Source organism: Podarcis erhardii, assembly GCF_964252035.2.
Source record: "Podarcis erhardii genome assembly, chromosome: 14".
NCBI classification, from domain to species: domain Eukaryota; kingdom Metazoa; phylum Chordata; class Lepidosauria; order Squamata; family Lacertidae; genus Podarcis; species Podarcis erhardii.
Window position 1 is genome coordinate 15,753,533 of NC_138503.1, and position 15,766 is coordinate 15,769,298.

The following is a 15,766-nucleotide window of genomic DNA, read 5'->3' on the forward strand; positions in this document are numbered from 1 at the left end:
AAGCAAAAGGGATTCCGTGCCACAAATACAGTCGTACCTTGGATCTCAAACACCCTGACTCCTGAACAAATCGACTGCCGAACGATCGAAACCGAGAAGTGAGTGTTCTGGTATTCGAACGTTCTTTTGGAACCCGAACATCCAACAGGGCCTCCGCGGCTTCCGATTGGCTGCAGGAGTTTCCAACAGCCAATTGGAAGCCGTGCTTTGGTTTCTGAACGTTTTGGAAGTTGAACAGAATTCCAGAACGGATTCCGTTCAGCTTCCAAGGTACGACTGTAATAGTCTCTCTCTATATCTTTGCGTTTCTCTTACAGTTCACTGCTATATTGTCCAGTTGGCAACATATCTGACACCACATCTGTCAACCATGGCACTTAAAGAAGCTCTCACTGTACATACACCATACATTTAAATTACATTTAAAGCACATAGCTTCCCCCCAAAGGATCTTGGGAACTATAGTTCACCCTCTCACAAATCTACAGTTTCCAGCACCTTAAAAAAACCAACAACTATAGGCTGCATCATTCTGCAGGGTTGACCCTGACTAGGAATGAGTGAACATGTCAGTATCGGTTTCACTAATTTTTCCACTCTTAAAGTCAATTCTCGACACTCCACATTTTTCATTGGGGGGAAAAAACCCATGGAAATCCTGCATATGTATTCTCATAAACGTTACTTGGCTAGGAATTGCATTGTAAATGTGAAAGAAGTGCAAACCAATTTTTGGTTCTCATATTGTTTCGGAAATTGTGAATTTCCTTTCAGTGCTAATTGAATCTAATTTCTCCGCTGTCCTTAGCCCTGACCATCCTTCAAACCACTTTGTGCTTTACACATGAAAGAGAGTAAATTACACCCAAACAGGAGAAATAGCTTAGTTTCCTTAATTTAGACAAGGAACAGAATCCATGCTTTTTCCTTTTGCCACAGCATTGAGGTCACCTTTGTGCAGATTTTTATTTTAAATACGAAGTACGTGCAGCCCCGTGAATGCTATTCTCCTTTTTCCTTCCCCATTACTTTTGCTGACTTCTCTACCCATCTTACCACTCCCCTTTCTCTTTTGGAGCTTTGGTTTAAATTTAAAATTAAATGGGTGATATCCAAAGTAATAAATTAAAGGGCATCTGAGGAGTCTTAAGGACTGAGCTTCGAAGCAATAGAGCCATGGAGAAACCATGTAATTTTCAAAGGCCTTTATGTGGCGTGTGGGATAGGCTGCTGGCTCTTTAAAATTACTCACTGGAAGAAATTCTGGATGGCTGAGGATTAAATCTGATCATAAAGTGTGGTTTTACTGTGAAGAATAACATTGTAAAAATGCCACTTTCATAGTCATCAGAATCTGTTCATTGTGTGTGTGTGTGTGTGTGTGTGTGTGTGTGTTTGTGTGTCTGTGTCTGTGTCTGTGTCTGTGTCTGTGTCTGTGTAAAGACATCTGTTAACAGCCAGGCCAAAATACTTTTCTACAGTTTCGTTTTCAAACAGAGCTAAAAGGCAAATATTCCTAGCCTAGGCCAGGCAAAAGACAGTTTGGTGCCTGAGGTAGATTGCGCTCCCTCAGGGTGACCATAGACTCAGCTACCTTAGTCAAAAGGCAACATTTTGAATGTGTTATAAACATGCAACACCAGATGGCGCTGGAGAGTAAAAGAAAATTCAATGTGATTTTCCATAGCGGGTCCCCCCCCCCCCCCCGTTTTCCGTTTTGGAGGCGCTTTGCAAAACGAATTTCCCTATGGGCTTGCTTCGCAAGACGAAAATGTCTTGCGAGTTCCTGCGGGGTTTTTCCCCTCCCCCCCATTTTTCTAAGCCCTAAGCCGCTTATCAGCTGCTCCGCTAAAAGACGCTAAACCGCTAATAGCGCTAATCCGCTAAGCTGTCAATGGGCTTGCTTCACAAGACGAAAAAACCGCTATACGAAGAGCCTCACGGAATGGATTAATTTCGTCTTGCGAGGCACCACTGTACCAGTTGCTAGAAACCACAGGAGAGGAAAATGCTCTTGTGCTCAGGTACGGCTTGCAGGTTTCCTCGGTCATCTGGTTTGCCGCTGATGGGCCACTGGTCTGATCCATCAGGCTCTTTTTTTCTTTTTCTTTTAACAGAATGGAATGATTTATTAGAATCCTTTTAGCAGGAAAAAAAAATCACACTGTGCTATTTTTTCGAACCCCATCATGGGATAAGCCACCAAAGGTTCTCATTACCTGATAAAACCATTTTGCATATATTCTGTCAGCCCTTCCTTCCCCACAAACCCATTTATAGCCATGATTTTATTAGCAGCCAACTTTTCTTAGCATGAATCCCATCTTGATGCAAAATGTTTACCAAGGGCCAAGACTTTAATGGAGCTCTTGCAAATAGTTTTTCTTTTGAACTACAGTGGTACCTCTGGATGCGAACGGGAACCGTTCCGGAGCCCCGTTCACATCCTGAAGCGAATGCAACCCGCGTCTGCGCGTGTGCGGGTTGAGATTCGCTGCTTCCGCGCATGCATGTGACGTAATTTTGAGCGTCTGCGCATGCGTGAGCGGCGAAACCCGGAAGTAACGCGTTCCATTACTTCCGGGTCGCCGCAGAGCGTAACCTGAAAACGCTCAACCCGAAGCTACTTCAACCCAAGGTATGACTGTATTATTGTTTTGAGTCGGAAGAAAATACAGTGGTACCTCGGGTTAAGTACTTAATTCGTTCCGGAGGTCTGTACTTAACCTGAAACTGTTCTTAACCTGAAGCACCACTTTAGCTAATGGGGCCTCCTGCGGCCTCCCTGCCGCCACCGTGTGATTTCTGTTCTCATCCTGAAGCAAAGTTCTTAACCTGAGGCACAATTTCTGAGTTAGCAGAGTCTGTAACCTGAAGCGTATGTAACCCGAGGTACGACTGTAAGGGGAATAGGAAGGACTGGGCATTATCTCTTTACAATGGTGAGAATACCTAGCTCTTTCTTTACCAGCAGGCTCTTCTTGAAGGACTGTCAGAAGCACAGGAGTAACCTTTCTGCAGGGCTGGCCCACCTGTGAGGCAAGCTGAAGCAGCTGCCTCAGGCAGTGTAATTCTGTGGGTTGGTACTCCACTTGCACCTTCGGCCACCACTGGGGCCATGTGGTGGCTTTTTCTTCCGGCGAGATCTTGCAGAATTCTTGTGAGATCTCATGGAGCTCCATAATGTCTCACCAGAAGAAGCCATGATCACTGCCGCCACATGACCCTGATAGGCAAGGCAGTGGCGGAGTGGCACTTTCCCGTTTTCCCTCAGGCGGCGAAATGGGATGGGACACTGGTTTAAAGGGAAAGAAGGGAGAGTGGGGAGAGCAGTGGCTTGAAGTTGTCCACTGTTGGCCATTGTGGTACCCTTCAGAGCAGTGCTCTTTTTCTAGAAAAAGAGGTGCTGGAACTCACCATGAATGCCTCCTTCTTTGCGTGGCAAGGTCCCCCCCCCCCCATGAGGTTGAATAAGACACTTGATGCTTTGAATAAACACTCACAAACTTTTTATTGATAATAACCAGTTAGACAAATTAAGGATTTATACAATTTTGTAACATGCAGAGAATAGCATTTATAGTGAAACCAGAGATTGGAACTGAGGGAAGTCGGAGGAGATGAGGATGAGGAGGGGGGGTTGATTTATGGGAGGGGGGGGAATAGAATGGCAGATGAAGTTGATGGACTACATGGAATTGGCGGGAATGACTGGCAGAATCCGAGACCAGGGAGAAGAGTCGGTGGAAGAAGACTGGAAAAAGTTTAAAGATTATTTACGGAATTACTGTAAAATTAATGAATGTTAGGAAAATGTTGGAATGAAGTTATATGGCTTTAGTAGAAATCTTATAAGGAATTAAGGATAAATAGATTAATAGAGTATTAAAGGAAAAATAAGGTTAGAATGTGTTAAAGTAATTATAAGATTAAAAATAGAGGAAGATGGAAAGGAATTGCTGAAAAAATTAATAGAAGTGGAATACAAAAAGGGAGGTGTGAGGAGGTCGCGGAAACAAGTAAATGAAAGATAAGTTATTGAAAGTATTTGATGTGTTTTAAATTGTGTTTGTTTTGTTTTGTTAGTTTAATGTTAGTGTTTTGTTAGTGTAATGTAGTGTTTTTTTGTATTGTATTGTATTGTATGGTTTTTCTTTTCTGTAGTGTCTAAATTGTTGGAAAAGGTAATAAATATTAATTTTAAAAAATATGGGAGGGGGGAAATTGGGGGGGATTAAGAATGATATGGTTTAAGATAATATGTTCTGTCTAAATTCCTAATTTAAAAAATCTTAAAAAAAAGAATAAGACACTTGAAAACAGTATTTTAGGTTAATGGGCTAAAAAAGGCCACAACTTTATTGGTTGCAGATTGTGAGCGGTATTGGCTTAGGCATTGGACCTAACCGACTATATCTGACTCTCACCCGTCTGCGCGGAGTCCGGGAAGGGTTAACCACCAGTAGGGGGCGTCCTGCTTATGCACATTAACTAGGAGCTCCCCCAGGGCCACCGATAGGGGTCGTGCCTTAGGCCCTAGCCTCCCCAGGCTTCGGACAGGGCCACCCCGCCCCCCCGGAATCCTTTAACACAGTGGTTCTCAACCTGTGGGTTCCTAGATGTTGTTGGACTACAACTCCCATCATCCCTGAGCTCTGGCCTTGCTAGCTAGGGGTGATGGGGGTTGTAGTTCAACAACATCTAGGAACCCACAGGTTGAGAAAGGCTGCTTTAACAGAATACCCTTCAATGGGCAGGGGTGGTGATGGCGCTACCTCCCCTCCTCTCTTCTCCAGCAATATTCCAGTGCCTAACCGCCCTGCAGGAAGCACGAAAAGGGGTGAGGCTGCCGCTGCATCCTGCTTAAATCAAGCAGGCCACACCCCCAGAGCAATCGGCTTGGTTGCCTGGGCAGTGATGCAGCCGGGAATCTCCCCCCCCCTCCCCAATCGTGCAGGGCTGACCACACCCCTGCGCATGTGAAGGGGTCGTGAGTGCCCGCAGCTCCATCTCCTCCTAAGGCGGAAGTGGCTTTCTTCTAGAACGGCGATGGCACCCACCTGAGAGGTGCCTGAACTGAGTCCCAGCGTGTTCCCTCCTGAAAAAATGCCCTGCTCCAGAGCATCAAAGAGCAAATCCAAATTGTAAGTCAACCCTTTGTTTGCTCTGTTTGGAAGTGGTTGTGTATCCTTTACTTTTTTTTAAAAAAAAGAAGTCACTACAGTAGTACCTCAGGCTACATACGCTTCAGGTTACAGACGCTTCGGGTTACAGACTATTTCTGCTTCAGCTTGCAACTGGGGTGTGTGTTTTTAAGTCTGAATGAAAATTTGCATGCCTTTGCATGCACAATTCTTACTATACAGTAGTACCTCGGGTTACAGACACTTCAGGTTACAGACGCTTCAGGTTACAGACTCTGCTAACCCAGAAATAGTACCTCGGGTTAAGAACTTTGCTTCAGGATGAGAACAGAAATCGTGCAGTGGCGGCACGGAGGCAGCGGGAGGCCCCATTAGCTAAAGTGGTGCTTCAGGTTAAGAACAGTTTCAGGTTAAGAACGGACCTCCAGAATGAATTAAGTTCTTAACCTAAGGTACCACTGTATTCAGAAAGCTCTCATCCAAACAGTCGAGTGCTGTTGCTGAGAGTGCAGAGCATGTTTGCATGAGCTTTCCACAAGAAATGGCAAATAAAAATGCCTTGGAGATCCATCAGTTCATTTGTCACCTTGTCATTTCTACGCTGGTGGTGAATTCCCATATGCAGTCTGACATATAATGCCTACACTGTTTCTCTGGAATGGGGGGGCGTTCCCCCCCTCTTTTCCTGCCAGGAAAATATGGAAATTTTTCTTCTCTGCCCACATGCAGTATAGAATTGTTTAAAATGCCCATCTTCTTGTTTCTAGGCAGTGGGAACAGATGTGCAGTTTGGGCCTATGAGACTCCACCAAGATCAACTTCAGGTAAGACGTGCCAACCAAAAATCTTGTTTATTTCCCACATATATAAACTGCAAATGCTGCCCAAGGGCGCTCATAGCAGGGCACAATGACAACAAACAGGCCAAGGCCAAATAGCAATGCATGGAACAGTAAAACAGAAAACTATCCTAACATTGAGCTATTGTGGCCAGGTGGTCAGAGCAGCTAGTGGTTAGAGCAGCAGACTAAAACTGAGGAGACCTTGGTTCCAATTTCCCACACACTACCCTTCACCACTGTAACCTGACTGCTTGCTTGCCTCTTGCTCAAAAATTTAACATATAGACTTCAATACGATTCAGATTTGTATTTTCTCAATTTCCTGCCCCATTTTCATGGTATTTTAATTTCTCCCCCTCTTCTGTACATGGCATTCTGTTTCTTGGTATAACACATCAATACTGCATTCTCTAATTCCTTCTGTTGCTTATAATTCAAATCCTCCTTGCGAATTCATTAGACTATATTTCCTTAAATAGTTCAAAAAGGGCTTCCATTCTTCCACAGAACAGTCCTTGTTAGATTCTCTTATTCTGACTATTAACTTTGTCAGTTCTGCATAATCCATCAACTTATCCATTCTTCTTTCGTGTGAACTTCTTCTTCCTTCCATTTTTGTGTGTAAGGAATCCTAGCTGTTGTTGTTACGCAAACAACAAAAGTGTTTCTGGTGAGTGCCGGTCATGGGTGCCTGTCATGTTTGAACAGGGATGCTTTTTTGCAAAACAGGGGCAGCCATAGCAAAGCCCCTGCTCCGAGTTACTGCAGAGTGAGCTTCTGAGATCTTTGAAACTTTCAGGAGAAGCTCTCTCAAAGAAAAGGGATAAGGCAGTCTCTCAAGTTACCTGGGATGCGGGTGGCGCTGTGGGTTAAACCACAGAGCCTAGGTCTTGCTGATCAGAAGGTCGGCGGTTCGAATCCCTGCGATAGGGTGAGCTCCCATTGCTCGGTCCCTGCTCCTGCCCACCTAGCAGTTCAAAAGCCCGTCAAAGTTCAAGTAGATAAATAGGTACCACTCCGGCAGGAAGGTAAACGGTGTTTCCGTGCTTCTCTGGTTTGCCAGAAGCGGCTTAGTCATGCCAGCCACATGACCCGGAAGCTGTACGCCGGCTCCCTCGGCCAATAAAGCGAGATGAGCGCCACAACCCCAGAGTCGGCCACGACTGGACCTAACGGTCAGGGGTCCCTTTACCCTTTACCTTTACCAAGTTACCTGCTCTTGAGCTGTGTATGTTCATTCAGAAACTTTGCCAAAAGTCTGTTGCAGAGCAGCGCTCCCCAGACTTCCATGTTTCTGCTTGGTGGCAGGGATTTGGTTGGGTACCAAAATGCTCTTCCTTCATCCGATTTGTCCTAAATTTGCTTCACTAAATATAGCTTAAAGTGCAGCATGATTCCGGGTGGGGTTTTCTTTCAACAAAGAGTTTTCCCCCCCAATTGCCCATGGAAACTATAAATGGAAGCCGGGCTTTAAATAAATTCGAAGTCCCTCTCTCTTTCTCTTATAAAATTATGCATTAAATACAAAAGGAGAGATTTAGTGAAAGGCATTCCGCTGAACCTAATCCAAAGGGTAAGCGCCATTGGAATGCCTGGAATTGCTCAGAAGGGTAAACCAAAGTGCTACAAGGGACCGTATTTAATTACAATTGCTAGATGTCGAAGGTTTATAATAGGGAAAGTGGAGAGCAGCCATAGGCGCAGGAGAAGGTCGGCTCAGTTAACATTTAAAGGTGAACCTTCCCCATCTGCACTTTCAGAAAAAGCCCACAAACCAAAACACTGCCATCCTTTGGAATTTGCATTTCTCTGAATTTTGCAGCTCAATTGGACTATATAAACCATCCTGGACTCTGCTTTCATCATCTGAGTGCCTCCTCCACGTGAGGTCTGGAGGGCGGAAACATGAGAACAGGCCTTCTCTGTAGTGGCTCCCTGTATGTAGAATGCTCTCTCCAGGGAGGTTCGCCAAGTGCCTTCATTATATATTTTTAAATACCAGGCGAAAACCAGGTCTATGGCTGATTAATATTCTACAGCCTTTACAATGTGTCTGTGAGGAGGGTGTGTGTGTGTTAGTGTTTTGCTGTTTTGTTTTTAATTATTTACTTGTTTTTATCCTGTATTTTATTCTGTGAACTGCCCTGAGATCTTATGATAAAGGGCGATATATAAAATGAAACAAGGGACACGGGTGGTGCTGTGGGTTAAACCACAGAGCCTAGGACTTGCCGATCAGAAGGTTGGTGGTTCGAATCCCCGCGATGGGGTGAGCTCCCATTGCTTGGTCCCTGCTCCTGCCAACCTAGCAGTTTGAAAGCATGTCAAAGTGCAAGTAGATAAATAGGTACCGCTCTGGTGGGAAGGTAAACGGCGTTTCCGTGCGCTGCTCTGGTTCGCCAGAAGCGGCTTAGTCATGCTGGCCACTTGACCCGGAAGCTGTACACCGGCTCCCTCGGCCAATAAATCGAGATGAGTGCCGCAACCCCAGAGTCGGCAACGACTGGACCTAATTTTCAGGGGTCCCTTTACCTTTATAAAACGAAACAAAATGATATATACAGTGGTGCCCCGCAAGATGAATGCCTCGCAAGACGAAAAACTCACTAGACGAAAGAGTTTTCCGTCTTTTGAGTCATTCCGCAAGACGAATTTCCCTATGGGCTTGCTTCGCAAGACGAAACGTCTTGCGAGTTCTTGCAAGTTTTTTTCCTTTTTCTTAAAGCCACTAAGCCGCTAATAGCTGTTAATAGCTGCTAAGCCGCTAATAGCCGTGCTTCGCAAGACGAAAAAACCGCTAGACGAAGAGACTCGCGGAACGGATTAATTTTGTCTTGCGAGGCACCACTGTAAAAGGAAAGACAAGAAAAAACTAAGACCCGGAAGGCCAGGGTTCAAGGCCCCACTGAGCCACGAAGCCTTGGCCAGTCACTGTCTTTTAAGCCCAACCTACTTCACAGGGTTGCTGTGAAGATAAAATGGGGAAGAGAACTACCGTATTTTTCGCTCTATAAGATGCACCAGACCACAAGACGCACCTAGTTTTTGCAGGATAAAACAAGAAAAAATATATTCTGAATCCCAGAAACCAGAACAGCAAGAGGGATCGCTGCGCAGTGAAAGCAGCAATCCCTCTTGCTGTTCTGGCTTCTGGGATAGCTGCGCAGCCTGCATTCGCTCCATAAGATGCACAGACATTTCCCCTTACTTTTTAGGAGGGAAAAAGTGAGTCTTATAGAGCAAAAAATACGGTATTTCTGCCAGCTTGAGCTCCTTGGAGGAAAGATGGGAAAGAAATGTAGCTCACTTTACAATGAAATGCTGTAGCGGTGAATGAGTCAGTTAAACATGTGCACCATTTTTCTTCCAATTGCTTAAACTCTCTCTTTTCCTCTCTCTTTTCTTTTCTTCTTCTCTCTCTCTCTCTCTCTCTCTCTCGCTCTCGCTCTCGCTCTCGCTCTGTGTGTGTGTGTGTGTGTGATGTGATATACAGCCATACCTTGGAAGTCAAACAGCTTAGTTCTCGAAAGTCGCAAACCCGGAAGTGACTATTCCAGATTGCAAACTATTTTTGGAAGCCAAACATCCGATGGGGCTTCCGCAGCTTCTGACTGGCTACTGGAACTTCCTGCAGCCAATCAGAAGCCACGCTTTGGTATTCGGACGTTTTGGAAGCTGAACGGACTTCCGGAACGGATTCCATTCGACTTCCAAGTTACGACTGTATATATGTGTTTGTGTGTGTGAAATGAAAAACGCTCACTCCCCTTCTCTTTTCCTTGAGCCTAGGTACTTCTAGTGTTTGCCAAAGAAGACAACCAGAGTAATGGATTCTGCTGGGCATGTGAAAAAGCTGGATTTCGGTGTAACATTGCCAGGACGCCGGAATCTGCCCTCGAGTGCTTTCTGGAGAAACACCATGAAATCATTATTATTGATCATAGGCATTCAAGATATTTTGATGCAGAAGCTCTATGCAGGTGAGTGCTCTGTCCTCGGCGCTTGGTGTGTGTGTGGGGGGGGGATATATTGATACATTTCAACTCCAAGTTTAATAACCTTCAAGACTGGACTACTGCAATGCACTCTATTTGGGGCTTACCTTGGGCTTGATCCAGAAGCTGCAACATGATTCCTGACAGGACTGAGACCTTGTCAGCATATAGTAACACCTCTGCTCAGAGATCAGCAATGGTTGCCAATTTGCTACTGGTCTAAATTCGAGGTGTTACTACTAGTATAGTATAGTATAGTATAGTATAGTATAGTATAGTATAAGGGACACGGGTGGCACTGTGGTCAAAACCACTGAGCCTCTTGGGCTTCCCAATCAGAAGGTCAGCGGTTCGAATCCCTGCGACAAGTGAGCTCCCATTGCTCTGTCCCAGCTCCTGCCAACCTAGCAGTTTGAAAGCACACCAGTGCAAGTAGATAAATAGGTACTTCTGTGGCGGGAAGGTAAACAGCATTTCCGTGCACTCTGGTTTCCATCACAGTGTTCCGTTGTGCCAAAAGCGGTTTAGTCATGCTGGCCACATGACCCGGAAAGCTGTCTGTAGACAAACGCCTGCTACCTAGGGCAGAAAGCAAGATGAGCACCGCAACCCCATAGTCGCCTTTGACTGGACTTAACCATCCAGTGGTCCTTTGCCTTTTGTTGTTGTTGTTTAGTCGTTTAGTCGTGTCCGACTCTTCGTGACCCCATGGACCAGAGCACGCCAGGCACTCCTGTCTTCCACTGCCTCACGCAGTTTGGTCAAACTCATGCTGGAAGCTTGGAGAACACTGTCCAACCATCTCGTCCTCTGTCGTCCCCTTCTCCTTGTGCCCTCCATCTTTCCCAGCATCAGGGTCTTTTCCAGGGAGTCTTCTCTTCTCATGAGGTGGCCAAAGTACTGAAGCCTCAGCTTCACGATCTGTCCTTCCAGTGAACACTCAGGGCTGATTTCCTTAAGAATGGAGAGGTTGGATCTTCTTGCAGTCCATGGGACTCTCAAGAGTCTCCTCCAGCACCATAATTCAAAAGCATCAATTCTTCGGCGATCAACCTTCTTTATGGTCCAGCTCTCACTTCCATACATCACTACTGGGAAAACCATGGCTTTAACTATACGGACCTTTGTTGGCAAGGTGATGTCTCTGCTTTTTAAGATGCTGTCTAGGTTTGCCATCGCCTTTCTCCCAAGGAGCAGGCGTCTTTTAATTTCGTGACTGCTGTCACCATCTGCAATGATCATGGAGCCCAAGAAAGAAAATCTCCCACTGCCTCCATTTCTTCCCCTTTTATTTGCCAGGAGGTGATGGGTCCAGTGGCCATGATCTTCGTTTTTTTGATGTTGAGCTTCAGACCATATTTTGCGCTCTCCTCTTTCACCCTCATTAAAAGGTTCTTTAATTCTTCCTCACTTTCTGCCATCAAGGTTGTGTCATCTGCATATCTGATGTTGTTGATATTTCTTCCAGCAATCTTAATTCCAGCTTGGGATTCATCCAGCCCAGCCTTTCGCATGATGAATTCTGCATATAAGTTAAATAAGCAGGGAGACAATATACAGCCTTGCCGTACTCCTTTCCCAATTTTGAACCAATCAGTTGTTCCATATCCAGTTCTAACTGTAGCTTCTTGTCCCACATAGAGATTTCTCAGGAGACAGATGAGGTGTGATCAGGCACTCCCATTTCTTTAAGAACTTGCCATAGTTTGCTGTGGTCGACACAGTCAAAGGCTTTTGCATAGTCAATGAAGCAGAAGTAGATGTCTTTCTGGAACTCTCTAGCTTTCTCCATAATCCAGCGCATGTTTGCAATTTGGTCTCTGGTTCCTCTGTCTCTTCTAAATCCAGCTTGCACTTCTGGGAGTTCTCGGTCCACATACTGCTTAAGCCTGCCTTGTAGAATTTTAAGCATAACCTTGCTAGCGTGTGAAATGAGTGCAATTGTGCGGTAGTTGGAGCATTCTTTGGCACTTCCCTTCTTTGGGATTGGGATGTAGACTTTACCTTTGCCTTTACCTTAGTATAATGTATATTTATATTATGATTTTTTTTCTGCCTATGCTGTTTGGGTATATTAATGTTAAACAGTCTAAAACTGTTGTTGAAATAAATTTAAATTAGCAATCTTCATTTTCAAATATGTGATTATGTTTTGATGATATTTGATCTTTTTATTATGAATTAGTGGCTTTTATGATAGCTGTGCTAATTGGGGCTGATTGGAATTGCTTTCCAAGTAATCTGGAGGAAACCAAGTTGAGGAAAGCTTTTCCAATCAATAGTTAAGATTCAGCTCGGGGGGGGGGGCGGTATTTAAACATCTGTTAATGGAAACAAAATAAACACTGCCCTGCTTACTTCAAGATGTATTGTGGAATTTATTGTTCTGATTTCCCTCCTTGTTTTTAAAGGTCCATTAGAACAAGAAAGCCGTCCGAAAACACTGTTATCATTGGTGTAGTGAGGAGGTAAATGAGAATTCCCATTATGTTTTTTTTTTGTTTTGTTTTGTTTTTTGTTCACATGTAAAATAATACTTGAATGGAAAGGTTGTGGTTTTAAGCCTATAGTTCTGAAAACCAGTGTGGCCTACAACCCTAATTTCACTTACCTGGGAGTAAGCCCCATTGAATTCAATAGGACCTACTTTTGGGTGGCTAGGATTGCACCGCAAAGTTATTGACACTTCAGATCACTTTAAATTCAATTGAACATGGCTGTTGAAGGTTGTCATGACATTTCCAGCTCCAGAAATTAATAAACAAGCACCATCTCTCAATAAATCTGTGACCAGCTCAATCTTCTTTGCACCTCTTATAATATACAGTGGTGCCTTGCAAGACGAAAAGAATCCGTTGCGCGAGTCTCTTCGTCTTGTGGTTTTTTCGTCTTGCGAAGCAACCCTATTAGAGGCTTAGCGGATTAGCGCTATTAGCGGCTTAGCGGCTATTAGCGGCTAAGCGGCTTAGCGGCTTAGAAAAAGGGGGGGAGCGGAAAAAATTGCAAGACTCGCAAGACGTTTTCGTCTTGCGAAGCAAGCCCATAGGGAAATTCGTCTTGTGAAGCGCCTCAAAAAACGGAAAACCCTTTCGTTTAGCGGGTTTTTCATCTTGCGAGGCATTCGTCTTGCGGGGCACCACTGTATTGACTTTGTCAAAAAGCTGTATGGGGAACTCCTCACTTATGTAGGGGTTATGTTCAGCCCCCCCCCCCCGCATGTAAGTGAAATGTGCATGAGTGGGTAGCACCCTTATGTACGTGAGGAGTCCTCATGCTTCACGAGGAGACCCCCCTTCCTGTATTCCAGAATTTCATTTACCATTGCATGATATCTGGTGTCTCTGGGGATTTCCAATGTCCGACTGTTACTGGCCTTGCTGCTATGAATAATGCCATTGTAAGTTCTACATCTGCCTCATTCCCAACTCCGTTGAGCACCCATGTGCTCCTCTCTCTATTCACTTTCTCCACACTGCATAACCTTGAGCAACTCTTATCACGTTCCCACCTTACCTTGCGATGTTAGTTGGCTGTGCAGCTACTAAACATGGACTTGGGGGCAGGTAGTTATTTCTGTGGCAAATGATGCCCCACAAAAAAGGAGATTTCAAGAAAACGGCCCATTCTGCCATGTGTAAAACCACACATAATGGCACCAGAGCCACCTCTTTAACTGGGGAGAGGGGTTGAACACTGTACCCCAAAATCTTGAAAGTCGGGGGGGGGGCTTTTGAATAAGGGCCTGCAACTCTCCCTTGGTTCCTTCACCACTAGGATTCTGGTCCCAAAGGGAGGCAAGACTGTTTTGGCCAAGGGCGCCCTCTAGGCTTCAACATTGGCTTGAGTAATGCTGGTGACCTCATCCCACAAGCCAGTGAATAAATGAATGGAAGCAGTACTGGGAATGGGACGTGGGTGGCACTGTGGGTTAAACCACAGAGCCTAGGACTTGCCGATCAGAAGGTCGGCGGTTCGAATCCCCGCGACAGGGTGAGCTCCCGTTGCTTGGTCCCTGCTCCTGCCAACCTAGCAGTTCGAAAGCACATCAAAGTGCAAGCAGATAAATAGGTACCACTCTGGCGGGAAGGTAAACGGCGTTTCCATGCGCTGCTCTGGTTTGCCAGAAGCGGCTTAGTCATGCTGGCCACATGACCCGGAAGCTGTATACCGGCTCCCTCGGCCAGTAAAGTTAGATGAGCGCTGCAACCCCAGAGTCGGCCACGACTGGACCTAATGGTCAGGGGTCCCTTTACCTTAGTACTGGGAATCTCAAGCAGGGAGAGCACTGTGGCACCATGTCTTACTTGTAGATTTCCTGTGGGCATGTGGTTGGCCATAGTGGGATGGAGCATCTGCAGTTGGCAACAATGGCAGTGAGATGGGATAGATTCCTGGCGGTCAGTTGAGGATGTCTACTGACCACCGACCCACCTAAAAAAACCCGGAACCGTCACTGACGCAAACCACTTTTACAAATATTAAATCGTTTATATTTGCTTTTAAATAACCCGAATTAAAATAAATAAACAAGGACACACGGTATTTGACACTTCTTAAGGGATAAAAGGAATAGACAGCTTCATTTTGGCTGTTTCCTGATGGAAAGAGGAGAGGAAATTGCCAGTGTGACTTGTGCCTCCCATGTCCGGAACGGAAATCAATCCAGAGAATACAATTAGTATTTGCTGCTGTCTTTGCTTTCCACCTGCAAACGATACGTAATCAATTACATCCCTCCGCCCCAAAGTTTGCATTGTATTTCTTTTGCACTGGAATTAACGGAGTCGGCTAATGTAATGACAACATAATTTATGTAGTTAATTACATAAAGAACAACAGTTACATAGTTTCGCCACAGCAGACAGCAAGATGAATAATGTAGTTTTTGGCGGAAGACACGCCGCAGCAGAAGAGAAACAATGTCGCATGCGATGAATATAGAATGGAACCAGAAAATATTCCTACTTACATTCCTAGCTGTAACTAAAACATACAAACTAAGGGATGGGGAACTTATGGCCGTCTGGATGTTGGTGGACTACAACTCCCATCATCCTTGATCACTGGCCATGCTGACTGGGGCTGATGGGAGTTTGAGTCCAGCAACATCTGAAGAGCCACAAGTTCCTCAGCCCTGGTTTGGACCTTTCTATATGGAATGGAGGAAGTTTTAAAGTAGATGGAGGCTGATTTCACTGGTGTTGTATCACACTTACTGTTTGTAGCATGTGTTTTTTTACAGCTATGGTTGTAATAATGTTCTTTCAGACTTGCAGGAGGGAGCTATAACTGGGAAGCAGGTTGTGCATTTTTAGATATATATGTAGATTTAAAAAACATGAAGTTCCCATGGAATCCAGTAGGAATTATGCCTATGTGACCTTTGCTGGAGTACGGCCGTGACAGACATCTCATGCACCTTATTTGCAAAGTGTCCTTTGACAGCAGACTGCAGATGCTAACATTTTTGTCTGGGAGAAAAATAAAAGTCTGACATCTGTCCATTCTTCCTCTCCTTTTAAGGCATGCAGATCGTGAAGAATCCTCAATATTACCCTTCATTTCTGCTGGCTTCACGAGGGTAAGTATGGCGTTTGAAGTTGATATTTGCAGCCCATCTATATTTAGTTCACCTCTGAATACTGATAGTCTCAGATTCATTTTGTGAACGCCCAGGAATAGATACCTGTTTGCTCCTACTTTGGGGGCAAATCGTACTTTTCTGTGTACTAACACTCCCCCTAATTTTGGGGACTCCAATTTAAGAAAATGGGGGGAGAGGGCC

At 45.0% G+C, this 15,766-nt stretch overlaps 1 protein-coding gene across 5 annotated transcripts in view; it reads left to right on the forward strand.

Annotated features, from left to right (window-relative positions):
- PDE8A (phosphodiesterase 8A) overlaps positions 1-15,766 on the forward strand; it is a 198,463-nt gene that overhangs the window by 141,921 nt on the left and 40,776 nt on the right. For all 5 annotated transcript variants that reach the window (XR_014150840.1, XM_081838860.1, XM_081838862.1 and 2 more), the window contains exons 2-5: positions 5,912-5,968; positions 9,776-9,966; positions 12,393-12,449; positions 15,505-15,562. Coding sequence is in view for 4 of the 5 variants with exons in the window: in XM_081838860.1 (XP_081694986.1) it covers positions 5,912-5,968; positions 9,776-9,966; positions 12,393-12,449; positions 15,505-15,562 (363 nt within the window). In the remaining variant the exon portion in view is untranslated. The remainder of the gene's footprint in view (positions 1-5,911; positions 5,969-9,775; positions 9,967-12,392; positions 12,450-15,504; positions 15,563-15,766) is intronic.